The sequence below is a fragment of the Neophocaena asiaeorientalis genome, unplaced genomic scaffold (assembly GCF_003031525.2).
Source record: "Neophocaena asiaeorientalis asiaeorientalis breed wild unplaced genomic scaffold, Neophocaena_asiaeorientalis_V1.1 scaffold65, whole genome shotgun sequence".
Classification (NCBI taxonomy): domain Eukaryota; kingdom Metazoa; phylum Chordata; class Mammalia; order Artiodactyla; family Phocoenidae; genus Neophocaena; species Neophocaena asiaeorientalis.
Window position 1 is genome coordinate 16,911,531 of NW_020173215.1, and position 25,557 is coordinate 16,937,087.

At 56.6% G+C, this 25,557-nt stretch overlaps 1 protein-coding gene across 5 annotated transcripts in view; it reads right to left on the bottom strand.

The window, feature by feature from the left end:
- Positions 1-4,526: 4,526 nt before the first annotated feature.
- ABLIM2 (actin binding LIM protein family member 2) overlaps positions 4,527-25,557 on the bottom strand; it is a 149,871-nt gene continuing 128,840 nt past the window's right edge. For 3 of the 5 annotated variants that reach the window (XM_024745187.1, XM_024745186.1, XM_024745190.1), the window contains 4 exons: positions 21,269-21,323; positions 19,896-19,903; positions 19,609-19,689; positions 4,527-6,269 (listed from right to left, as the gene is read on the bottom strand). In XM_024745187.1, the coding sequence (XP_024600955.1) occupies positions 6,156-6,269; positions 19,609-19,689; positions 19,896-19,903; positions 21,269-21,323 (258 nt within the window). In that variant the 3' untranslated portion in view covers positions 4,527-6,155. The remainder of the gene's footprint in view (positions 6,270-19,608; positions 19,690-19,895; positions 19,904-21,268; positions 21,324-25,557) is intronic. The other 2 variants (XM_024745189.1, XM_024745188.1) reach the window with 1 other exon arrangement.

The following is a 25,557-nucleotide window of genomic DNA, read 5'->3' on the forward strand; positions in this document are numbered from 1 at the left end:
GCAAGGGGTGGAGGTGATGTAGGGCAGGGGGGCCTGGAGAGGAGCAGAAGGAAGGTGGGGGTGATGGCCTTAAAGGAGCCCAGCCTCCACCTGCCGAAGACTGAGCAGCAGGGCACACTCAGTGCCCTCGGGGCCGGGGCCGGCGGGCTGTCTAGGGATCGAGAGTGTCCCTGACTGTCCACAAAGACCGAGGCTTCTCTGGATGGTGAGACGGAGTAGCTGCGGGCCTGGTCTGAGGGCGACCTGTGCCCAAGCTCTGCCCAGGAATCTCGGGTCAGGCACCCGGGAGACCACGCCCCTTATCCAAATGCAGAGGGCGGGCTTTAGATCTTTTATCTGACATTCCCCGTGCCTCAGTTTCCTCATCTGCAAAGTGGGGATTACAGAAGGGTCCGCCTCATAGTATTATTGTGAGGACCTCAGGTGCTCAGAACAGGGCGGGACAGACAGTGAGATCTGTAAAGGGACGCTATTCACTTCTTCACCTCCTGCAGGAGCTGTGCCCAAGCCAGGTCCCAGGCCTGCGTCCTGGGGATGGGCCTGGAGGCCCTTCTCCCTCTGCTTCCCCGGGAAGGCGGGCTCACAGGCAGGCCCCCTCCTGGTGGTGCTGGCCGGTGAGGGTGCTTCTACCAACCCCTGTGCCACCAGTTGTCAGCCGGTGGGACCTTAGGTCCAGGTGCGGGTCGGGTAGGACGTGGACCATTCTTGCAGACTTTTCTGAGCTAAAACACACTAAGCAACGTCTTCCAACTCAGCTGTTCCAGAAGCTCTGCATTGGCGCTTCAGACTCTGGTGCGTTAAGGAAACTGATACAGTCCCTGGTTCCTCATCCGTCTCCTGTTGGTTCTCACCTGGCTCAGAACTTAGAGCAGGGGTAGGTGGGCTTAAGGCCAGCCCCAAGCCACCCCCAGGGCCACTCACGATGTCCTTCACGCTTGTGACGGGCCACTCCAGCTCCATCTCCTTCCTGCTTCCCCCTCCTGCTCTCCTGACTGACTTCTCTCTGCGCCCTCTCTTTACCGCGTGGCCCCTGCTGGCTTGCGCTGTGGCTGGGTGTCCCCTGCTTCTGTGTACCCCCCGGCTGACTCATGCATCTCACAGTCTGGCTCCCTGAGAGAGCGCTGACTGGGTAGACCATCTCCATGCAGAATGGAGCCTCTCGGGCTGGGGCTGGGGAAGAAATGTCACACAGGGTGACCAGGGAGTCTGCTCTGCAGGGCGCTCAGGGGCCATTCTTGGTCTGGTTACCTGGTTACAGCAGGTCGTGGGCAGGACATGGTGATTTGTGGGTAAAGCGCATTAAGGAGGGGGCACGGAACATGGCAAAGCCTCGGAGGGACTGGGGTCCATGTGCTGCTGGTGGGCAGCTGGGCACTGATGAGTGAGGGCAGCTCACCTGCAGAGGATGGTGACCGGGGCAGCTGGGGGCCTCCTGACGATTCATACAAAGAGCCACTGAAGGCACGGGGGGTTGAACATGGAGACAAGAAGGCCTCGGGGAGCCTGGGCTGTAGAGCTGGGAGTGCCCACCAATAGAGCGGGTCCTCTCCCCTTCTCAACACACAGGTGCCGTGCTTCCCAGATGCCTTTGCAGCTGGGTGGAGCCACGTGACTAACTCTGAACAATGGGCCTGACTGGTGGTGACACGTGTCACTGCTGAGCCAAACCCTAGCATGGGCTGCGTGATCTGCCAGCCTCTCTTCATCCTCACATTCAAAGCAGTGAATTCTGAAGCACTGGGTTGAGATTCCAGCAGCTTAGAAGGCACAGCTGCCCTGGGGAGAAGGTTCCAGGAAGGAGGCCTGTAGGCGGACATCTCCCGGCCCCATCAGTCTCGGCGCTCCTGACACAGGCCCAGGCTGGGGTCAATTCGGGAAGGTTGGTGCCATTAGCAGACACCAAGGCTGGCGTGGAGAACGGGGCCGGACTTGGCTTGGGACTTTGGGGTGGGCAGCTCCTTAGAACCTGAGACAGCTGGGGCTCAGGTGGGGATGTAAGCTCTGGGGGACACGGGCTGGCTGTGCATACCTCCAGCACCCGGGACAGTGCCAGGCGCAGACGGGGGCTCAGCAACTGTACTCTAAATGACCCTACACACCAGGTACCGAACGGACACTCCACTAGCCAGAATGACAGGTCCCGAGCCTCCAGCAGCAGCCGGTCTTCCCGCCCAGGACACTGGAAGTGTCTAATCTTCCAGGTCCGCACTGTCTAATCGGCAGCTACTAGTCGCACGTGGCTACTTAAACTGACCTTTAAACTAATGAAAACTTAAAACTTAATTCCCTAGTCACACCTGTCATGTTCCAAATGCTAGTGGCTGTCATACTGGACAGTGTGGGTACAGAATGCTTTGCAGAAAGTTCTATTGGGCTGCGCTGCTCTAGAAGCACCGATACCAGGAGGAACTCTGGGCTCCAGTCCTGTTACCAAATATTCCAATGACGGGTCACAGAGCACTGTTATAAAACCGCCAGCCCTCTTGGAGGGAAATCATCAGTAAACAGATAAGAAGAATGTGCTGGGGAACTATATTCAATATCCTGTGATAAACCATCATGGAAAAGAATACGAAAAAGAAGGTACGTATGGGTATAACTGAATCACTTTGCCGCACAGCGGAAATGAACACCACATTGTAAATCAACTACACTTCAATAAAATAAATTTAAAAATTAAAACAAAATTAAAAGAAGAGAGAAAATACAAGATGTCTCCAAATCAAAGTGAAACTGTGATTTGGGAAAAAAAGAAGAATGTGCTGACACAGGGGCGGGCATTGGTGGGGAAATTCCTAGAGTCAGCAGAGGGGCCTGTGTGAGGTGGGAACTTCAGAGCCAAACCAAGAGGGGTGAGAGGGGCCCTGCCTGGAGAAGAAGCACACCCCCGACTCCAGGAGGGAGGAGAGTGTGTGCGAAAGCTGAGGGCTTGTGCCGAAGGAAGGCAGCGTGGCTGTGATGTATGGGACAGAGGCCAATCCCGTGTGGAGCAGGGAGAGGGGGGAGCGGGGGGTCATAGAAGGTGCTGTTGGAGGCTTGACATGATCCAACTGATGGCTGCAAAGCATCACTCTGGTTGTCTGTGAAAAATGACGGGTCCGGAGGTGAGAGTGGGGACAGAAGGCTGATGGGGAAGCTGGGTTCACCCAGGTGAGAGGTGAGGGTGGAGGGAGTATGGTCAGGGTGACCACATGTCCAGTTTGCCTGGGACAGGCCAGGTGTATGCTGAGTCCCTGGGTCATTGGTAAGGGTCATTGGGCCATCTTCCACTCTCAGGATGTTTTCTGATCTGGATAATTCTGTGACAGTGTCTGCTTGAGATGGAGAGATACAGAGAGATGCTTCAGGGTGGAACCAGGACCTCTGACAGGCTGTCCTTGGGGACAAAGGAATGTGCTGGTTTCTGACTTGCAAACCTGGGTGTACTAAAATGAGGCAGATTGTGTACACGTGGACAGGCTTCTGGGTCTCTATGAGAGTCATTAATGTCATTGGAATAAGATTAGAAACTGCTGTGGATTAAGTGTGTCCCCCCAAATCCATATGCTGAAGCCCTAATCCCCAGTGTGACGGATTAGAAGGGGGCCTTTGGAAGGTGATTAGGTTGTGCGGGTGGGCCCCTCACAATGGGATTAGTGCCCTTTGAGAAGCTGAGCGAGATGAGGAGAGAGATGATCTCTCTCTGCCCTGTGAAGACACAGCTCACACCTCTGGAAGCAGGAAGCAGGCTCTCACCAGAACCCGATCCTGCCAGCACCTTGATCTCAGACTTCAGACTCCAGAACCAAGAGAAAGAAATCTTTGTTGTTTAAGCCCCCAGTCTATGGTTTTTGTTACAGCGGTCTGAGCAAACAAAGGTAGAGATTATAAAGCATTTCATCCCAGGATGACATCTGCCAACCTGCTGGGCCCTCCCTGGAGGGAACCCGGCCTTCATTCTCTTCCTTTCCTCGGCCACGTGCTCCAGCCATAACCAGCGACCCAAGTTTCCGTAACCGGGGAAGCTGCCTCTGGCTCAGGGTCCACTCTCGCTGTTCCCTCTGCCTGGAACACCCTTCCCTCCCTTGGCCTCTGGGAACACCTCCTCATCTGTCAAGAATTAGTTTGGCAACACCTTCTCAGAGAGCCCGGCCCCCTGACCTCTGGGGTGTATATGGGGCCTCCTCTGGACCTTCTCCAAAGGGTCAGTCTTGTTGTCATTGTCTGTTTGCTGGCCTGTCTCCCCAGGCTGACCGGGGACAGGCATAAGCATCCCTCCCGTCAGCACCTGGTGCCTAGCTGAGGGGCTCTAGAGCAAGCAGAGGGCCCCACCCTTAGGCGCTGCCCCTGAGAGCGCTGTCCCAGGGCGTTCCCGATGCCAACTCTGGGGCCGTCCCGCCCGGCTCTGTGCAGGCTTCCAGGGTGACCACTTTCGGCAGACGCTGTCCCCAACGACTGTCGGCAGAAGGGGGTCCATTCCTAGAAATGACGCACCTTTATAAGAAGTGGCTTTTCACTTTCACAAGTTACAATACATCATCCTTTATTTTTCCAGGCTCCCCTAGTCCGACATGACGTTCACTCGTGAGAAACTGGGGGTTTCCAGTGGCCAGGGCTCAGATCGCAAAGTGGAGGGAAGCGTACTAGGTGCTGAGAACTCCGCTCCCTGGCCAAGCTGGGCTGGTGAGAAGCCGGGCGCGCAGAGGGACTGGCGTGTTATGGGGCCAAAAGGAAGCTGAGTGACTGACGTTGACTCACGGATGGGAACATCGAGGACACACAGAAAGATGCAGCTTCACAAAGACGGGGAGGGGGACAGACTCTGGGGACACTTTTGCAGTGTTTCACAGGCCTCTCAACGCATTGACAAACATTCCGTGTCAGGCACCACGCTCTAGCGCACACCTAATCACAAGCAGGATGCCTTCCAGCGGGGGACCCGCCGGCCTCCTGCCGTGGATGCCCTGCTGACTTTGTGATCTAGGTGGCACCTCCCATCCCATCTCCCCGAGGGTCTGGCTGTCGGTCTCAGGACCAGGCACGAGCACCGCTCCCTGGGGGTGTCTGTGTTTTATAGGGAGAAGGGGGGAAGGTGGGACACCCCTGGCCACGTCACCAAGAGGGCATGGAAATCCTTCATTCTGGGGCACTGGCCGTCAGGGGAGGATGTCTTCTCTCCAAGACTTGGAAAATGACAGCGAGAAAAACAGTGGTGGCTGTACTTTACGTGTACTTACACACAGCATTATGGGGGTGGGGGTGGGGAGTGGGTCTGCCTTTCGGGGTACCTGTATGACAGGTCAAAAAGCAAAAAAGCACAAAGAAAACAGACAAGGAGTCCTGTGTGTTAGGAACACCCCCCAAACCCAAAACCACACAGATGTGAACAGTGGAGAATCAGGCTGGAGGTGCTCCCTTTCAGTGGGACCATAGAATTAAACTCTTTATATATGGCGTCTTTAAGTAGGCTCTACTTTTTAATAAAATAAAAACTTTTGTGTTACTCTAAAGATATCATTTAGGCATCTAAGGGATGATCTGGAAGAAAAATGCAGTGCACGGGGGGCCCTGGCAGAAGGTGCCTGTTTAGACTGAAGTTCCTCCCTAAACACCGATTCATCACAAAGGCCGTAAAAACCGAGCCCCCATGCTTCTTGCAGCCCTGGGTGGCACTCCCCCTGCCTCGGGGGTGGGGGGCCCATGTGCCAGGCCATGCCTCCTGAGGCTGAGCGGGTGAGGGGGGCCATGCCGTGCGCCCACCCACCCACGACCCTGTCATTGACAGGCCTCCTCAAATCTCCGGTCCCATCACCTCTGTCCTACCAGCGTGGGGTGGGCACTGCCCGGAGGCCTGGGGGGTGGGCTGCACTTGTCTGTTCCCCCATCTCCGGGGCAGTGACCTTGCAGCATCTCCGTGATGGCAAGCAACAGCGGGGAAGGAGTAGTGCAAAGCCAGGCGTCTGGGCCCTAAACTACGGGCGGGAGCGCTGCTGGCAGAAACGGGGCGGGGGGGGGGGGCTGCACCTGCTCTGGGACCTCCTCCCACCCCCAGGGCCCAGCCTGGCCCTTCCAGGCGCCCACCGTCCACCGTAGACACAGAGAAGCCAAAGCCAAGTGCAAGAGGAGGGGTCTGGTGGTCCCCGCAGGCGTGCCCGTGGTCAGGGGCCTCGGCAGCGTCAAAACAGCAGGGCTTTCTTCTTGAGGTCGTTCCTCTTCCAGAGGGCCAGGCGGTCAAACTCTTCCATGCTCATCCCAAACACTTCCTGGAACTCCTCGGGCGACAAGTGTCTCTTCAAATAAAAATGAAAACCCAGAGGGGAGCAGTCAGCAACTTCGGCCCCTGAGGCGGGATCTGCAGCAAGGATGGGGTGGTCCCCTCAGCGCACCCGGGGCCCTCGGGCTTCCCACCTTCCCTCTGTATCCCCATCGCTCTGCTTTGCAGTGGACAGAACCAAGCCCAGAGGAAAGAGATCCGGTTAGGGCCCCAGGCTGGTGACCAGCTGCAGAAGTGGGGCCAGAGCCCTGCCTCCTGACACCTACAGACACGTGTCCCACTGCAGACAAAGTTTGAAAGCACACCCGGGAGAGGACTTCCTCCTGCCGGGAACTGGCTGAGATTTCACGAGATTTGCACATGTGGGCACATTCATGATTTCATTTAATTTTCATGGCCGCCGTGTGAGAGCCGGAAGTGAGTGGTTTATTTCGCCCCCATTTCACAGATGAGGACGCTGAGGTGTGGAAGGTGAGCAAAGGAGCCTCAGTTCGAATCCTCCCTCTTCCCCTCCTCTGCTGTGTGACCGTGAGTGAGTTTTTTGTCTCTCTGAGCCCGATCCGGGGGGCACAATGGAGAAGCTGAACGGCACGGTGTCAAGGGCACCTGCGCCAGCTAGCCTCTGGAGCCTCAGTCTACTCACCTGTAAGTGGGGTCACCCTGGCAACCCCCCCAGAGGTGTGTGGGTGAGTGGGTCAGTGCAGGTCAGCTCTCAGGGCTGAGCCCGGCCACGGTCAGGGCCAGTGTGTGTTGGGCACGTTTGTTATGATCCAAGATAGAGCAACCTCTGTGGAGCTTCCCCTGACCGCCACCCGAATTCTAGACTGTTCCTTGCAGGTTTCTGCTCCCATCAACCCCACATCTGTCTTCCTCAGCAGGCTCTGAGTAACTCCTTGTCCTTCGAGACCTGGCTCAGGTGGGCACGGCACCATCTCCCGGGAGGGCTTCCCAGGGGGAGTGAGGCTGTCCCCCTCCTGCCTGGGAGGGCTGAGGGGAAGACGGAAAGGAGGTGGGGGACAGTCTGCAATGGGAGCGGGGGTCAGGTTCTGGCCCCAGAGGAGCCGGTTCAAATCCCCCTCTGGCCCCCATTTGAGAAGTGTGGCTTCCGTGTGGCTGTGTGGAAACCAGTATGGCCGTTCTTCCACGTACTTAGCAGGATCACCGTGCAACCCAGCAGATCCACTCCCAAGCAGATCCCAGACGACCCAAACCAGGGACTCACGTGGACACCTGCACACCCACGTTCACAGCGGCATCGCCCACAAGTGCCAAGAGCGGAAACAACCCAACTGCCCATCGAAGGACAAACGGATAAACAAAACGAGCTCCATTCAGACTCGGGAACACGGCTCGTCCATAAAAAGTCGTGAAGCTCTGACGTTCGCTGAAACACAGACACGGTCCACGGGGACCAAAACCAGAGTAGTCACTGCCGGGGTCTTGGGGAGGGAAAGGACCGGAGAATAGCTGGTCAGTGGTACGCGGTTTCCTGATTTAAGTGTTCTGGAATTGGATAGAGGTAGTGGAGGTCGTACAACCTTGAGAACGTATTAAACGCCACTCAGTCATACACTTTAAAATGGTTAAAATTGTGACTTTTATAATTCAAAAAACCCAATTGTTGCCCCTCAAAGAGTGGTTTCCTTAAATTTAAAACAAAGCACCTCATACTAAAGGTTACTGTGATAAGCAAGAGAGAAAACGGTGTGAAAACACATGGTTAACTACGGAAAGCAGAAACATCAGAGTCACTGCCACTTGTGTCCTGCATAAAAATCACCAGATATGTGTGGCACGCCCTGGGTTTTGGAGCCCAGTTGCTGGCAGGATATGGGGGAGGGAACCCAAGGGACCCATTTTTGCTGAGTCACAAAAGGCCCTCCTAACTGAATCTGGGCCTGGGGTCCTCAGAGGGCGCACACACTCTCATACACACACACACAGACACAGACATATATAGACACACACAGACACGCACGGAGACACACACACATATACAAACACATAGGTACACACAGACATACTAGACACACACTCACACAGAGACACACAAACACACACGCACACACAAGACATACACAGACATACACAGACACACACACAGAGACATATACAGGCATGCAGACACACACAGACACGTAGATATACACAGACATACTAGACACACACTCACACAGAGACACAGACATACACAGATACACACAGACACACACACACCATCAAGCTAGTCTCCGCCAGGGAAGGGCCGTGAGCTGCCTGCTGCCATCTCGCACCTGCAACCAGGAAGAACGTGCTGGCATATGCCAGAAACGAGCCACCTGCATGGCGCTGACACTGGGGTTTCCTGCCGATCTGGGGAATCCACAACCCAGCCCACGGGGACTCAGAACTGTCACTTCAGACAGCGGCACCCACTTCCAGGTACCGTGTCACAACCTTCCCAAGTACTGTGGGTCAACCAAGACGCCCAACGGGAAGGAGAAAAGGAAAATCGTGTCTCCTGTTATTGGCTGGGTATTGAGCGGGAGCCTGACACAGGCCGGGGTCCTGAGGCCCCGGGGGGCATGGCTGTGGGTGGTTAATGGGAGCGCGGCAGGGCAGAGAAAGATCAGAGGCCTGAGCGAGATGCTGGCCTCCAGGGCCGGGCCCTGGGGAGGTGGAAGCAAGGGGAAGGGGCCCAGAGGTGACAGCGAACAGGGATCCCAGGGAGGCATGGGCCGGGCTGGCGGGGTGATGCCCAGCACCCCTGCAGCCTGTGATCTCCTGCTTTAGGGCCACCGGGTGTCTCCGGGGTTGGGTCTCCAAGGCGGTGACACACAGAGGGGAGGAGAAGGGAGAGCGGCGACACAGGTCACCGCGCTCTAAGCTGGGAAGGGGAGAGCGGCGCGGTGAGGGTGACCCTGTGCTCACCGGCCGGGAGCCTCCCGCTAGCAGCAGGGGGACCACAGCAGGGCCTGCGTGGGGTGGGAAGGGGGCCCAAGGAGTCACTTACCCCCGGCACCCCCCGCAGGTCCCATGCAGCCCATCCTCCAGCCTCCAGACCAAGATGCCCTGAGAACTGAGTCCGAAAAGCTGTACAGGAACCTGGGTTCTACGGGCAAGGGGACACCCGACCTTGGGGACCTGTGAACTGGGGACATGTGGTGGGTTAGCGGGCAGGAGGAGAGGCAAAGGAGAGGACCCTCTGGGGCTGGCGCTCCCAACCCTGCTCCCCCCGCCTGGCCCCCACCTGGCCACAGGAGCCCACCCCTCTGCTGGGGAGGCAGCCGGAGGCGGGAGGGAGGGAGGGGTGCTGCACGGTGTCCCAGCTGGGTTCCCAAGCCCGCAGGCCTGTCACAATGACCCTGGGTGCTTGTCACATCTGAGAGTGCCTGCACCCTCCCCTCTGCCCCCCCAAAACCTCCCAAGGCAGCCTTAGGGGCCCAGGAGCCCGCGTGTGTCACATGCCTCCCAGAGCAGCTGATGGCAGCTGGGTTTGGGGACTCAGGCTAAGGGCGAGTCCTGGGGGCTGGCAGGGACCCCCGGGCTCTGGTCCTGTTTCCCCATCCGTAGGCTGAGAACAAAACTTGGCTGCCTGAGGGCTCTGGAGGGCAGGAGAGGGTCACATGGGGAAGGCCTGGCAGAGGGATCTGTTCAGCCATCCCAGCTCCAGCTCTGTGGTCTCCAGTATCTCACCACACCTGGCTGATCCCACGGCCTCCCAGGGAAGAAGGGGCTAAAGGCCCCCGCTCCTGGCAGCTGGGAACTTGGTAATGTCCGTCAGGGCAGAGTCAGGGCCCCCCATCCAGGGCTCTTCTTGCCCGCCCGAGTGCCTGCCACAGCGGGAGGAACGTGGCAGAGCACGGCTGACCCCAGAGGCCAGAGCCGGCTTTCTGACCCTGGCCCAACTCCCCCGGCTGCTGGCTCCGGAAGGCTTCCCTGCCCCGCCAGGCACGGCACGGCTGGATTCCCTCCTGAGCCGGCAGGAAGGCAGCCCAGGGCGTGGTGCCTGGGCCGAGGGACGTTCCGGGATGGCCTCGCTTCTGGGGTGCACTGGGGAGAGCCCCTGGGGAGGAGGACGTTTTTGCAGCATGGTAGAGGTCCCACACGCTTTGCCAGGGGTCCGCCTATGTGTCACCCTCCAGGGCAGCATCGTGCAAAGACCTCGGGCTCAGGAGCCAGACACACAGGAATCCGGTCCTGGCTCCAGGCCTGTCCAGCTGTGCTGAGCGACACGACCTCAGTTGTGATGTTTGTAAAATCGGAATAATCCTGTCTGTGCCTTAGCCCACTCTCCCTCTGCCTGGAATGCCGGGCCCTCCTCCTCTGCCCACGTAACCCCTACTCACTCCCCAGACCTGGGCTTGGGTGTCAGCTCCTCCAGGAAGTCTCTCCTGACTGCACCCGTCACCCCAAGCTCCCAGACCCGCAAGCTTCCTTTCCGTGGTGTAAATACACCATGGCCAGTTTCAAGCTTCCAACGTGACGCCACTGAATGCAGAGCTGGAAAGAGATGCCCCGGAGCACAGATGATTCCTCCCGCGCACAGATGCAATGGCGGTTAAGTAACCTCGAGAGCACAGATGGTAGTAAAATGTAGTCGAGAGACTAGGGAGGAGGGAGTGTTGAGTATTTATCACCTTTGCTTTAAATGTAATTTTTATAATCGTAAGTTTACATCATTTGTTTTTCAGTAATGGCTGGTTTAACAACCAGCGTGGGAAATTCCTGAAAATATAACAACACGAGCGGCCGTAGCAGCCCCTGATCTCTGAGCAAGCCGGATGCACTAGGGGTCCCTCCGTAACGTGCACCCCTGGGCAGGGAGAGGGCCTGTGTGCCCGGGACCCTGCATGGGGCGCTCCTGGGTGGTAGGGTGAGTGGAGAGAAGGGAGGGGAAGGGCTGGTCCTATGCAGGCGCTCTGCTCTCTCCTCATTCAGGTGCCGGGACATAGAAATAAACCAGACCAGGTGCGCCCACCCCACAGAGATCTCACACCTGCCGGGCAGGTGGGTCAGAGCACAATTAAGTCCATTCGAGGGCCTGGGACCTGGAGGCCTTGATGCCTTGTGAAGCACTGATGACATGCCACCAGCATCTTACAGCCAGAGGTAGTTTTCTGAGGGACATGATCTGACTTAAGCCTGTAACCTGGCTCCATCGCCAAGGGCTCCCTGAATACAGGAATCAGTAACGGCCACTAACCTCTGCTCGCAGCAAGGGCTCATCAAGGGATGGCAGCCGGGAACCCAGGGCACACACGGCTCTGTGCCAGACGCACACGTGCACTCACACCCAGGGAGGCAACGAGTGTGGGAGCTGGTGGTGCCCAGAGGACGTGGACCGGGCCACAGACGGGGACGTCTCCCGTGTCACCCAGCCTGCAAGTGGCACATTAGAACTCGGACCTTCTGGAGGGGGGTCCAGGGCTCTTTCTGAGAAGCTGTCACCTGCTGTTCCTTGAGACCACCGTGCCGTTCAGAACAGCAGGTCCACGCAGCGGGGGGGCTACCCCTCCCCTTGGCAGACGGGCCCACCGAGGCCTGTGTACCTGGAAGCCTGGCCATGCATGCTGTCCCTCTGGGGCAGAAAGCCCCACTTTTTCTGGGTCACGGACCCTCCGAAACGATGACGCAGTGGCCCATTTTGGTAGAATCACGCACACTCATACACGCGGCGTCCGGGTCCAGGAGGCCTACTTGGGGATCCCAGTTCGGACCCTGAACCCCGCCATCCTCCTGCACTGATGCAGGACCACTGGCCAGGCTTGGGAAGGGACTTCATGACAGTTGCTGCCATCGTCACCTGCCCTGAGATTCTAGTTTTCATTTTACGACCTCAGGAAACCCAGGCTCCGAGAGGTCCCATGCCTCGCCCGAGGGCAGGCAGCCTGGGCGCCAGGCCAGGTGGCTCAAGAGCCCTCCCTCAGTCCTGACTCCCTGCCCCCTGATGCAGCTTCTGGAAGCGTCCGGGGCTTTGTGGTGGAGGCCCTCGGCCTGTGCTCCCCCTGCTCTGCAGGGTATCCCAGGCTAGCTGCCACCTTGCTGGGATTGGCCTGCAGGGCATTCCCAGTACCCCCTGCCCACCGCACCAAGTTCAGGTGTCCCATGCCAGCCCACCGGCCGCTGCCAGGCCCCCTGCTCCAGTGGGGGCTGATCGGGTGGGCTCAGGCCCCAGACCCGCTCAGCCTGAGAATCCTGGACCGGCAAGGGCCCACGTTTCTTCTGAGTCCTGGGTCCCACAGTGCCTCCCTGCCCCACACACTGTACAAGGAGGCCCTGTCTGCAGAGGGGAGCCCTGCCCTGCTGAGCTGGGTCCATGCTCTGAAGCTTCTGCTGTCTTAGCCGGAGGTCCCTGACATCATCGCCATAACAACAGCATCACCATAACGACAGCATCACCATAATGACAATGATCCCTGCCATCTGCAGATTGCTCCTCTGTGCCAGGTGAGGGACGGGAGCTCTCCATCACAGGCTCGTGATGTCTACATAGTGTATGGGGAAGGACGGGGACGGAGGCTCCGAGATGTGGAGTGACGTGGCTGCCAGGTGGCCCCGAGGCCCTGCCTCACCGTGTCCTTGCCCACCTCTTCCACCACCGTTCTGCTCCACGGTGGGCACCTACGAGTTCTGGAACATGCCATGCTCTCCCTCCACTGCACAGAGCTGCTCCTCCTTCTTCTACAGGTACCAGTTCAAATGCCCCCCTCCTCCAGAGGACCCTCCCGGATTGCACTAGCCAAGCGAGCAGGCCCCAGGCCATGTGTGTCCCTCAGTACGGAGCCACTGCTGATCTCACCTGGTTCTCAGCTCCAGTAGGGCAGGATGGGCTTGTCTCCCATCCTCATCCAGGGACAATCTGTGCTCTTTGCATCCCTGAATCTAAATCTGTGCTCTCACCTTGCCGGCCACGCTGCCTCCCAGCTTCCTCTCTCCCCCTTCAGAGCCCATTCCACTTGCCTGCCCTACTCTGCACTGTGTCTCCCCCCTCCCTCCCCGCCCTCCACCCCTAAGTCCCTGCCACTTGGCCTGGCCTTGGAGGACTGTTCCTGTGAGCCTCTCCTGGGAGGCCCCAGGGTCCCGGAGGCTGTGGCAGACCCATCTCCCAGGCACACCCAGTGGCTGGGAACCCACACTTCACCATCAGTCTGTCAGGTTCTTATCAGACCGGTTGGATGGGTCTAAACAAAGGACGTATTCTTTAACTGCAGGACCTTATTTTTCAGGCAAATTCCAACAACTTGGGCTTTTCCTGCTTGAGCAAACTCAGGTGTGCATTTAGCCTCAGGGTCTGGCAGAGGCGGCCCCAGAGGAGCCGCTCAGCCTTGCCTCTGCTGAGCACTCAGAAAGGAGGACCCTGGGGACTCGCCTGGACACACCCTCCTTCCAAACCTGTTCAGCCGGCATCCTTTGCTCTCTGCATGAGTCAGCCTGGCTAGGCCCTGGTGCACGGCTGTTTGGCCAAACACTAGTCTAGGGTTGGCTGGGAAGGTATTCTGTCAATGTGGTCATGCCTACAATCAGCCTTTAAGTGAAGATGACCCTCCATAATGTGGTGGCCTCATCCACTCCGTTGAGGCAATCACTGAGGGCTTCCTGGAGAAGGAGATATTCTGCTTCTACCTGTCAGCTCCTACTCGAGTGTCCATCCAGCCTGCTGCTGGCCTGCCCTGCGGATTCCACACTTGCCAGCCCCAAGGGAAGCCAATTCCTTAAATTAAATTTCTTAATACATGTCTATGTCCATATCTGTCTGTCCGTCTGTCTACCTGTATCCTGTTGGTTCTGATTCTCTGGAAGGCCCTGGCTGATACACTTTTGGTTCTGATTCTCTGGAAGGCCCTGGCTGATACACTTTCCTACCTAAGGAGCCAAATGTGTGCTCTGGGAGGTTGGGGCAAGGAAGGGTGGTTAGAAATTCACTTTAATACTGTAATTAATCCAGGAAGATTCACAGCACAGTGGCCCTGTGTGACTACTTAGCTGGAACCCCAGGTCTGTCCCCCAGAAGCTGAGGGCCTGGGGATGTCCTCCAGCTCCCCTACCCCCACCCCTTCCCACCAAGGCCTCCTCTGTAGCTGCTGCACCAACTTGTGAAAACCAAGTACAGGAACGTGTCAAGTGCTTGGGACAGCCTAGTGATCAAGGGCTTGTAAATAAGCCAAATCTGATAAATTCTCAAACATCCTGTTTTTTCCCCATATCGGGCATCAAGGAGGGACCTCTGTTCTCCTGGCGGCCAAGCCTGTGGCTGATCCTACCTCCATTCACAGCCAGCCACCTTGCTCTTCCACTAAGTTCTTAGCAATCATTGTTTGGCCAGCCCATAGCACCCCATCCCCGGGGAAACCTTTGTCTAATCCATACTGGCCTACTCCGTTCCCAGGTTGGTAAACTGGGGGCAACATGGACAAAATAACTGAAACCATGTGCACATCACACCTGCCTGGGGCTCGCTCACGGCAGGTGCTCACGGCTACTTCTGAACAACTGAATAGATGCTCAAACCACCCAGCAGGACAGGCAACAGCGATGTCATCTGACAAGTAAGGGTCAGGCTCAGAGTGGTTAAGTAACTTGTCTGTGGTCACACAGCTAGACATTATGGAGACTGGTTTCACACCCAGGTCATCCCGACCCTAAGTGCTCTCTCCCTCCACCAGGATGCCACCTTTGGATGGCAAGAGGCTGATGCACGAGCAAAATGGCCAGTCTTTCGGCAAATGTCGGGCAGCGCAGAGGTTTGCAGGAGTGGCCTCAGGTAAGAGGACACTTGAGTCTGCCCGGGGCAGGCAAGGCTCTTCCCCCTCAGAGTGGAAGCTCCTGGCACAGCCAAACGCAGGAAGGATCTGAGACCCTCCAAGGCATGAGGTCCTTGGGTGCCAGGGGTAGGCGTTGGGACCCAGACCCCCCAGGACAGAAAGTGCTGGATCTCGGGGATGGTGTAAAACTGGCCCCGGACGGGTCTCCCCGGGAAGCCCGAACCTGGCTCTGCGCATTGGGATCACACGAGTCATCTGACTGCCTTCCATGTGACAGCACTTCCAGAGCAGCGGAGGACTGCCACACTCCTTCCAAACACCTCCATGAGTCACCAACCTTTACTGAGCACCTACTATGGGCTTCCGGGGCCTATATGGCACCTTCCTCTCTGTCAGGCTGAGCATCCTGTATTCCCTTGTCTGTGCCTCAGAGGCCAGAGCGACAAACGCTATCAGAAGCAGGGTTCGTCCTGCTGCACCAAGTGACCACCACTTACCCAGCACCCCATCCCGACAGCCCGGAGTCACGCCAGGCGTGTCCCTGCCCCTCCCACTTTGACCTCCCAAATAGGGCCTGAATCTACCCGCTTCTCACCTCCGCACTGCCACCACCCTCTCCAAGATGCTATCATTTCTTGCCCGGATAACCCAACCACCTCCAGAACGGTTTCCCTGCATCCACACGGCCAATTCAGGCTTCACGGTGCAGCCTCGGGCACTGTTTTACTTACATAATCAGGTCGTCCTGCAACTTGAAAGCCTTGCCTTTCCTAGAAACCAAACTGCTTACGTGGCTCAGGGCCCTACAGAGGCCTGGCCCCTCCTACCCACCACCCACTCAAGCACAGCTAGTTCCTTCTCAAACAGCCTATGCTGCCTCCTGCCCCAGGGCCTTCGCACCTGCTGTGTGCTCTTCCTGGAATTCTCTTCCTACCTGCCATGACTCACCTTAGGTGCAAGTGCGTGTGTGCGCGCACACACACACACACACACATACACACACACAAGGAGGCACACTTACTGCACCCAGTTAACTTTTACCCCCTTTTAAATGCTCACAGGCCCACCCTCCTCTCCTTTAGAGCCCTTACCTTGGTGTATAACTTCACACACTCATTTGGGTCATCAGTTGATTGACGTCTACCTCCCACCAAGCTGAGTCTACGGGCAGAGCTCATGCTGGTTTCTGCTCATTGTGTGTCCCCTAGGGCCCAGCTCAATGCCTGGCACGTGTTCACCAAACCAGTGAGACTCAGCCAAGCACTCTGGCGGTAAAGGATGGATAACAAGCCTTGCCCATTCGACGGACAGAGTGGTCCTCCTTCCAGGGACCGACCCTACAGAGGTGTGTGGGAACCGCCAGCTGTCTGCCCACATCCATCTTCTCCCCTTGCTGAGCACACAGCAGACCTGCAGCTGTGCCATGTGACCGAGCCCCAGCCAACGGCCTGTCACTCCACAGCCTGGCCCCTGGGACCCTCCCCGGTGTGGAACTGAAGCTGAGCAAGACACTGTGCAGTTCCTGGGCATGGAAGCCTTTCTGTGCCCCCCGTTTCTTGTTTGTAGGGAACAGACTCCAGCCTCCATGACCTTCCCTGAGTTCCAAAGGGAAGACTCGAACAGTTGCTAATCAGGGAAGGGACGGCCTGCAGAAACAAGGGAAGATCGGCCAAGAAACGCTAGTGCAGCCTTGGGGCAGGGTCCTGGCTCCACCTCGAGGGATACATATAACAATATATTTTGAGCTCTTTATAGAACTAGAACCCCAATAAATGGAAGATGTCAGTATTCTTCATTCCAGAAAAGACCACCTGAGGCCAGATTAAAGGAGTGCAGACACCCTAATCTTATCAGCAACCCCCCCCCCCCCCCCCACACAGGTTGGGACATACAGTTTTCGGCCTCAGAACGGGATGCGGGACCACCACGCAGCCATCTAAAAGGACGGGCAGTTCCCCATGAAATGGCATGGAAAAATGTTCACATAACATTTAAGAGAGAAAAAGCAGATGTCAAACTGCATAAACAGTACGAGGCTACTTATCCAAGAGAGAATTCAGTTATCTCTGGGTATTTGTGCAAAAAAAGAGATTTCCGGAAGCATGTCTGCCCCGGAGCTAACAGGAGTCTTGACTCGGCAGGGGAATTCCATGTAATGTTTACGTTCTTTGTGTTTTTCTGGACTTTTACAAGAGTTATGAACTGCTTTTATATTAAAAATAAAGCTCTCTCCCCTGAAATAAAAACAGCGGTGTCCCTTTCTCTCCTGCTGGGATGTAGCCCCTCTGAGCCCCTCCTGGCTCACACCCCAGCTCCAAACCCTGAAGGCTGTGGGACATGCCGTTTGTGAAAACGCTTCCAGTTTGCCTCCCGGCTTGCCTGAGATCAGGAAGAGAATGATTACAGAGAGACGCACCCTTGGGTGTGTTCTTGGAGATTTGGGTGATTAAACCCGTTACCCCGTCCTCCAAGGTTTTTTCTTTTTAAAAAGGGAAACATTTGCATGTATTAACCACTTGATATTTTGCACCTTCTCTCTGTACTGTAGGAAAATAAGGGTTGGGGTATGGGAGTTGGTTAAAGCGAACCCCAGACCCAAGAGGGAAGAAGCAAGTCCCAAGGGGCGGGCGGCCCCGAGGCTGCTGCTGCGTCAGGACCCCCACGGTGGGAGCCAGGAGCCCTCAGGGCACCCACGCTTAAGGAACAAACAAGCAGAACAGTGGGACCCCTTCAGGCGGCTCCTGACTGAGTCACCCAGCCGCGACACCCTCCTGCTTTACGGCAGTGGGACAAGACCACACCCTCAACAAGGGCTCACCTTCAGCAGGAGCCAGAGTGTGTCCCCTGCGGAGGCAGCGGGGATTGCCACGGGTGAGGCCCCGGAAGAGGCTGCCTAGGACCTCGTCTTCCAGATCACAGGGCAGGCATCCCTTAAGCTTGATTCGGGGCCTGCTCTGTGCATTCCTGCTCTCGGAGCACCTCCACGTGCTCTCCCTGCCCCCCACTCACACCCCAGCTTCCTAGCCGGTCCCGCTGCCCCGCCCCCAGCCCCGGGAATGACCTGCACACCTCCTAACAGGTCAGAACATTCCAGTCGTCCTTCGTCTTCTATGGGGTGAGGTCCAAGTGTCCTGCTAAGTGGCCAGCCTCCTGAGCAAAGGCCCTGGGGTCATTTGGCTCTGCGGTCCTTTGCTGGCAAGATGCTCCCCACACCCTGGGGACTCCAAGACTCAGCGGGTGGACTGCACTGCCTGACCACAGCATCCATGGGCTTGCTGGCTCTGGCGCTTCCCCTCCCCGGCCTCAGCTCCCCACCTCCCTGCAGCTAAGCCCTTGCTGTTGCTGTGAGCCCAGCATCACCCTCCCTAGGTCCCAGGTCTCAGAGCCCCTCTAGGAGCCCCCGCACCCCGAGTCTCTTCCCTGCAGACGCTGAGCCCGGGGGAGGGGAGGTGAACATCTGTCCATCAGTCAGGCCAACACGCACAGAGGAAACATTCAAGAGATGGAGGGAGGGAATCTGGGTCTGGAGACATGATTAAGCCCCACCCGAAGGGACCCATCAGTTGTAGGAGCTGGCAACTCCCTTTTAGCTTAAACCACTTCGGGCCAAGTTCCTACTATTGCAACAGAGAAGACAAAATGGACACGCCTCCCCCCACTGCTGCAGCCACACCAGCGTCCCTGTCCCCTCCTTGCCACCACTACCCTGTACCCTGGGGGAGGGGCTTTATGTGACCTCTCATGGGTACAGCCACCAACCCAGTGTATATCAATACCCTCATCTTAAAGGGCGGAAATCAGGGCTCCAGAGCAACTGTCTGGACCACCTGAGACGGCGTTTCTTTTCAGATTGGCTCCCACCTGGCAGCCCTCCTGAGCCCTGGGGCACTGCTGGTGCCCCTCAGCCACATTCACGCCCCTACGGCTCCCTCCCAGCAGCCACCTGAACCCCCGCCCACAGAGGCAGCAGGGCAGGGGCTGGCGCTGGCCGGACACACACTCTGCTTCAGGTGTCCCCAGCCCCGGGGCACAGGCGCGGCGGGTGGCCCTGGGCCTTCAGGAGCCTCCAGACCCCTCACCCCAGTGACACCTTCCTGACATGGCTCGGGAGGTGAAGTCCATTGCTGGCCACTGATTTCCTCCTGGGAAGACAGTGAGGATGGAGGAAGCACGTACTCTGGCCACTTGGGACCGTGGCTCATGGTGGGGCCCGGTCAACAGATGTCTGTGCCCTTGACCTGCGGGTCTTGTAAACATACACTTGCTCCCAGAGCTCAGTATTATTCAAGACCGGGGTGAGTGTGGTCAAACGAGAAGCCATGAATTGGGCCGATTTTCTGAATATCAGCGCTCAGGGAAGAGGCGAATGTTACCCAGTTAATAAGCACAGTGACGAAGGCTTCCCCCTTTGCACAGCCACCTTTGTTGGGTACATGACCACGTTCTCCGGTCTTTGAAACAACGAGGGACCTGACTCCAAGCTCATTGCCGGGCACTGCGCGGTCACCACGGGGACCTGGGGGGCGACGAACTTCGACTTTGTGGGTGTCAAGGCAGCTGCAGAGACTCGCTCGGCAGACGTGACCCTCCACCCCTGGGGGTCCCTCTCACCTCCAGTCTCGTCCGGTCCACGTCTTTGGGCAGCTTCACGCGGATTCGGTTTGTGACGATGAGGGCGTCATAAGGATAGATCTGCGGGGAGAAGAAAGTCTGGGTTCACCCGGGAAGTAAGCATGTGCGGGGACAGAAGAGCCGAGCCCGAGGCCAGCGTAGAGGTACATACTTGCGTCTGCATCTGACACACACATTTCACAGGGAAAGCACAAAAGGAACTTTTAACCTGGGCAGGTGCAGCTCGGCAGCTGGAGGTCAGCGCGGGAGCGGGCGGCCCCTCTTACCTTGTATTCTGTAAGAGAAAGCAGAGACCACAGGGGCCGGGTTAGAACATGAACGAGCTCGGCCCAAAGTTGGAAGCAAGCCCGTCCAGGACCCCCACCCTGCGGTGGGCCGGGCCTCGCGGTCTCCATCCCCTCCCGCGGCATCCTCCGAGCTGCGGGGGGACGGGCTCTGGGATCTCCGGCGGGAAGCCAGAGCAGCAGGCATGGTCGGGAGGCTGCAGGCCAGACTGGGAGCCAGACGCGGCACTGTGTTCTCCCTCAGCCGTGCTGCTGTCTCCCTGGTGGTCCGGGCCTGCCTCGGTTTACCCCCGTGGAGACAGGCAGCCTTGCTGGGGTCGAACCCCCCTGCCTCTTACTGTTTTCCCTTCGTGACCCTTTAGCTCCTCCTTTTCAATACAGAGCTCCGCGTGCTAGCTTTTTAAAAAGGTTTTCCTTCCAGACTAAAAGCGGCTTGTTAAAAATTAAAGTCGTACGGATGGGAGGCCTCCGTGAGCACGCAGAAACCACAGGGCAGCATCTCTGGATCTCGGCCACAGGCAAGCCTGTCTCGGGAGGGAGACCCTGGCGAGGGGCTGGGCACCGGGGGGCCGGCCCTTGAATTTCCCCATGTGCCATGCAGGGTCCCGGCCGCCCCGGCTCTGAGCCCGGGGCCCTGGAGGCCACTTAGAGCTCCCTCCACTCCCACATCCAGCGCGAAGCAGCCCAAGAGAGCAGGCTCCGGTCACCCTCGGGTGACGATCATGAGTGGGCATCGCGGGGCCCGGTGGCTCAGAGCTGGCAGAGCCCTTGGGCAGGCGCCTGCCACGTGACCGGGTCTCTCTAGTAACACCAACCTCCCTGCAGGCCACCCTGCTGGTGTGAAGCCCTGGGAGGCCACACGGAGAGCAGGGCTGGGGCAGCATCTGACCCAACTTCAGACCCGCGGGCTTTTCACTGTGTCTCTGCCTCCTTTATTGCTATAGAATTTAACAGTAGGTGTGGGTTGGCCTCAGCCCCGGCGTGGGACGGACATTCAAACACAGATCTCTCCCCAGGTGACCCGGAGTGACAAGTAAGTCGGGGGGGGGGGTGTTGGCAGTGCTCAAGAGGTGAGCACCTGGGTCAGGAAATGGAGAAGCCTCTGAGTTAGGAGATGGGGAGCACCGGAGGGAGGGGAGAGGAGAGGGAACATCGCCGGCAACTTTAGAATGGAGGTAAACCAATCCTTGACCGGAAGAGGCAGGGACATGACTGCCCCAGGCTCCCCGACTCCACGATGCTCAGAGCCTTCTGCCAGCGGCCCTGGTCGGGGGTGGTTTCAGAACGAAACTCGTGGAAACCTGTTAGCGACCCCTGCCCCAGCCAGAGACCCACGGGGTCCCCGCTTCCTGTACCTCGCGTGCCCCAGCTGGCATCCAGGTCTGCTCCACAAGGGGCCAGATTGGCATTCTGGAAGAGAAAGAGAGAGGGCGGCAGGGGGCAGGTTGCAGGGTACAGGCTGTCGCCGGGCTCCTGGCGGCCTGGCCGGGGAGGAGGGTCAGCCCACGGTGCCCACTGAGGCCGGGCTCTGGAAGGGCCGTGTGGCCGCCCACACTCGTCGGGGCTGCCGGCTTCCCACGCGGCGGGTTTGCTCACATACCTCCCGCCACCTTCAGGCCTGAGCTGCCCCTGCCTGTCCAGCCAGCTCCTTCCCGTTGTGATGACAGCTCCAGGGCGCCCGGCCCCTCGGCCCGCAGCTGGCCTGGACCCGGAGGGTGGCTCACTAGGGCTACGGCTCTGCTCCCTCCAGACGCACTGTCCCCAGGGACTCAGGTGGCCGGTGTCTGTAATGTCCCCAGCACAGACCCCTAGTGTCGTGAGCACCCCGTACGGATTGCACCCCATACAATCACTGTGGCTGTGATGGCTGATGAGGTCCAGGGATGGTATTTGGAGGGGGCATGGACCCGGCCACCTGTCTCAGGTGCCTCCCTCACCTGTCCATGGCACCAGCAGCCAACTCTGCTGTCTGGAATTCTCTTTCCCTCTGCCCACCTGAAAAAGTCATCCTGCAAACCTCGACAGAGGGTTCCTGCCCCACTATGCCGGTGCTGAGGCCCCGCAGGGTCAGTCAGCCCCTCTCCTGTCCGACTCTGTCTTGGCCCTGCATCCGCTGCCCACGGTGGAGAACAATGTTTTATTTGTGCCTGTATCCCTGGCACCTGGTACAGAGTCTGACACGGGGTCAGGGGTCTTGGCCAGCACTTCTGGAACTGGGCACAGGGGTTAAATTTCCACGGAGAGAGCTCTGCAGTTAAAGAAGGGATTATATTCCTCACCCTTGGGTTGTATTACAGGGAGAGAGCTTTCAGCGCTAATTTACTGCAGGAGGTGATAAGCCAGGAGCTGGTCAGAGTCCTAGCGAGCGCGGGGGCAGGACGAGGCCTCCGAAAGCACCGAGTCCAAAGTCCTTCATCCTGAACAGGGGAAACTGAGGCCCAGAGACGCCAGGACGAGGGCGGCGAGGCGGGTAAGCACCTAAGGGGAGGGTTGGAGCTGGTCTCTACATTTCGGATACTTTGTCCATCATGGATTTTTTTCATTAATTTGGATTTTTCAAAACATTGTATTACCTTGTTTACCTTGATTACTGAGTCCTTTGGTAAGTGCCCTGAATGCCTCACCTTAGTCCCAGCACTGGGACCAGAGCCCGGCAGCCCCTCACCCACCGGTGACTCTCCGTGACCCTGCACCTCCTTCACTTGACTGAATGATTCCCCTTGGGAGTTTTCAAGAGCAATATTTGCAGACATTTTTTCAGGCCACTGACAAGGACACCCCGTGCACCTGCCTGGTTAGGGACGCTCCTGCATAAAGCAAGGCAAACCTGCCTCCCACCTGGCCCGGCTGCGATACGAAAGAGAAATGCCGCCCCCTAGTGCCCGCTTCCCTGCATCACAGGCTGTAATCTCCACGGCCACCGCCACCACCTTGGGCAGTTGGAAACCCACCTCCGGGCAGCAGAACCGGCTTCCTCTGGTCCGCCAGGCTCTGAGACTAGACAGAGGCTCTCAGGAGGGAGGGTGGGGCGTCCCCCGGGTGGAGCGGGGGGGCTCACCGTGTCAGTCCAGAGCAGGGAAAGAGCTCTCTACTCCTGGCCTTCTAAATGCCAAGTGGTGAGCATTATCACCATTTAATAGCCGAGGCTCAGAGACGTGAAGCAACTTGCCCAAGGTCACACAGCTAATATATGCAACTGTAAAAAATTTAACCCGTGCATTTTACTTTTCAAAAATTATACTGGGATTGATAACGGTGAGAAGGAAATCGTGGCCATCTCACCATTGTTCTTTTCTTGCTAAAGCTCACACTGGAGTGTGCCATTTTACTCACTAGCCACTGAGGTGGAAGTGAGAAGGAGTAGAGACTAGCTTTCATAATAACTATTCGTTTGGGAACTACGCTGTAGAACTTAGAAGATTTCACAACTATAACGTTATGTGTCCTGGCAATAACCTTAAGAGGTAAGGATCATTTTTTTAAAGACTAGGAAATAGAGACTCATAGAATTTAAGTAACTTTTGCCCAAACACACACCCAGGAAGTGGCAGAGCTGGGATTTGAACTCGGGGCTGCCTGATGATAACGCATGTGCTCTTTCCAGCATATCCGACTTTTAAAATTTGTTAAGGTCTTCTTTGTAGTGACATACAGGAACCTTTCTATTAATGTTTTATGGATATGTGAAAACCCGATTCAAAATATACGAATTTTTTTCATATGCCTATTAGATTAAGTTCGCTGTTTGCACTATTAAGTTGATCTCCATACTTTTTTTCTCCTTCACTAGATCCATGTCTGATTTCAAAAGAGCCACGTTCAAATGACCTACCATACTTGCGTTTTATCAAGGTCTCTGGCATTGCCACGTTGCTTGGCAAGTTTAAATTTATGAATGCCGTTAACTGCTTTATAACTTGTGTCATCACGAGCTAGTGTTCTTTCTTTTTACCACAAATTCTACTAATTCATCTTAACCTTAACTTCTACCTTATCTGACATTAATACTGCCACTCATGCTTCCCTTCTACTTGTGATTTTGGTATCTCTTTCCCATCCTTTGACTTCTAATCCATTAAAAAATAATTTGTGTTCATCTCATGATGATACATGCTTTTCTTCTTTTATTTAAAAAAAAATCTAACCTGACAGTTTTTGTCATTTAGTAGGAAAATTCAGTCTGTTCTTATTTAGCATCAGGGTTTTTCAAAATGGGACTCCTTCCAAGGGGCTACCGTGTGGATCTGTCGGTGACCAGCGGTCAGTCTCTTAATAGCAGACCGGGTGGCACCTGTTGGAACCAATGCTGTCTCATCCACAGGAAAGCCTTTAGTAGGTGGCTGTTTCCCTATTTATTCTACAGAGAGGTGTGACTATCTACCATGCGTCAGGCTCTGTGGCGGGCTAGTTATCAGGACATTTTAACAAGCTTTGGGACATATGGTGCTGGCCCCTTGTGACAAATCCCTTCCAGAACAAGAACCAGGCACATCTCTGCCTCCCCTGATTTATTGACTTCCTTCCTTCCATTTGACAATAAGAGAACTACACAACCGGTCACGCTCAGGAAGCTCACAGCTAAGCGTCGGTGGTTTTTCCCATACAGTGTTCTGTGTGTCTCTGATGTAATGTTCTCCTACTGCTTTCTTTTCCTCTCCTTTGGGATTTGGTGTTACTGGGTTTTTGGTCACTCTGCATCTGGGCTTTTACTTTAGGTCACCTGGAATCCTTTCAGAAACAACTTCATCTGACATGGCTGAGCTGTAAAAGACTGGTCCTCAAATCACCTGGCTTCTCAGCTGAGAAGCAGGCGTACGATTACATTAGAGTCTTAGAAAGAGTGAAGAAAAAAAAATAGGAAAGAACATGAGTAGGGAAAAAAGAATCCTCCGAAAAAGTCAGCAATAACTTTCATCCATCTCCTGGATATTGTAATGTGGAACGCTAAAAACCCTCATGTGGTGATGAACTCCATCTTTATCGACTCCCCAAGATGTGCAGAAGGCCTCACTCACAGGCTTTCTAACACTCTGCTCCCCACCCTGAGGCCAGCAGGGGAAACATTCCCGGCGGGTTCAGCTCTCGACTCTGGAAAGCTTAGAGTCTGCTCTCAGCTCTAGGAGAGGCCTGAAGATGGTGTCCCCGCCAGTGTCTGGATAGGCTGCTCCCAGACACCTTGGGGGTGGAGCCTCCGGAGGCCACGCCTTCCTCACAGGTGCTGGGAGCCATCGACCCACGTCCTTCCAGCCTGGCAACCAAGAAGGGACTCTCCCTAGAGGATGCATAACCCCGCCCCCAATGACGCAAGCCTGGAAGTGCTGACGTTCAGGCTCTTGTCTCCCACATTTTGATAGAAACCCCAGGACTTGGCTTGGGGGGTGGAACGCCTCGGCATGGACATGGCCCAGTCCGTGACCTCGGCACTCACGGCCCCGGAGTCAGAGCACAGCCGTGCCGGGTGAACAGAGAACGTTCTGACTGGTGCTACTGCCCTCCGGACCCTCATGCTGAGCCCAAGGATCTACGTTCCCCGGCGCTGTGGACTCCTGCTTTCTCATGTCCCCTGCATCCTTCCTTACAAGGGAATTCAGAGAAGCACGCTACGTGCCATTCCAGCTTGGCCCATTCTGAATAAACGGCGGGG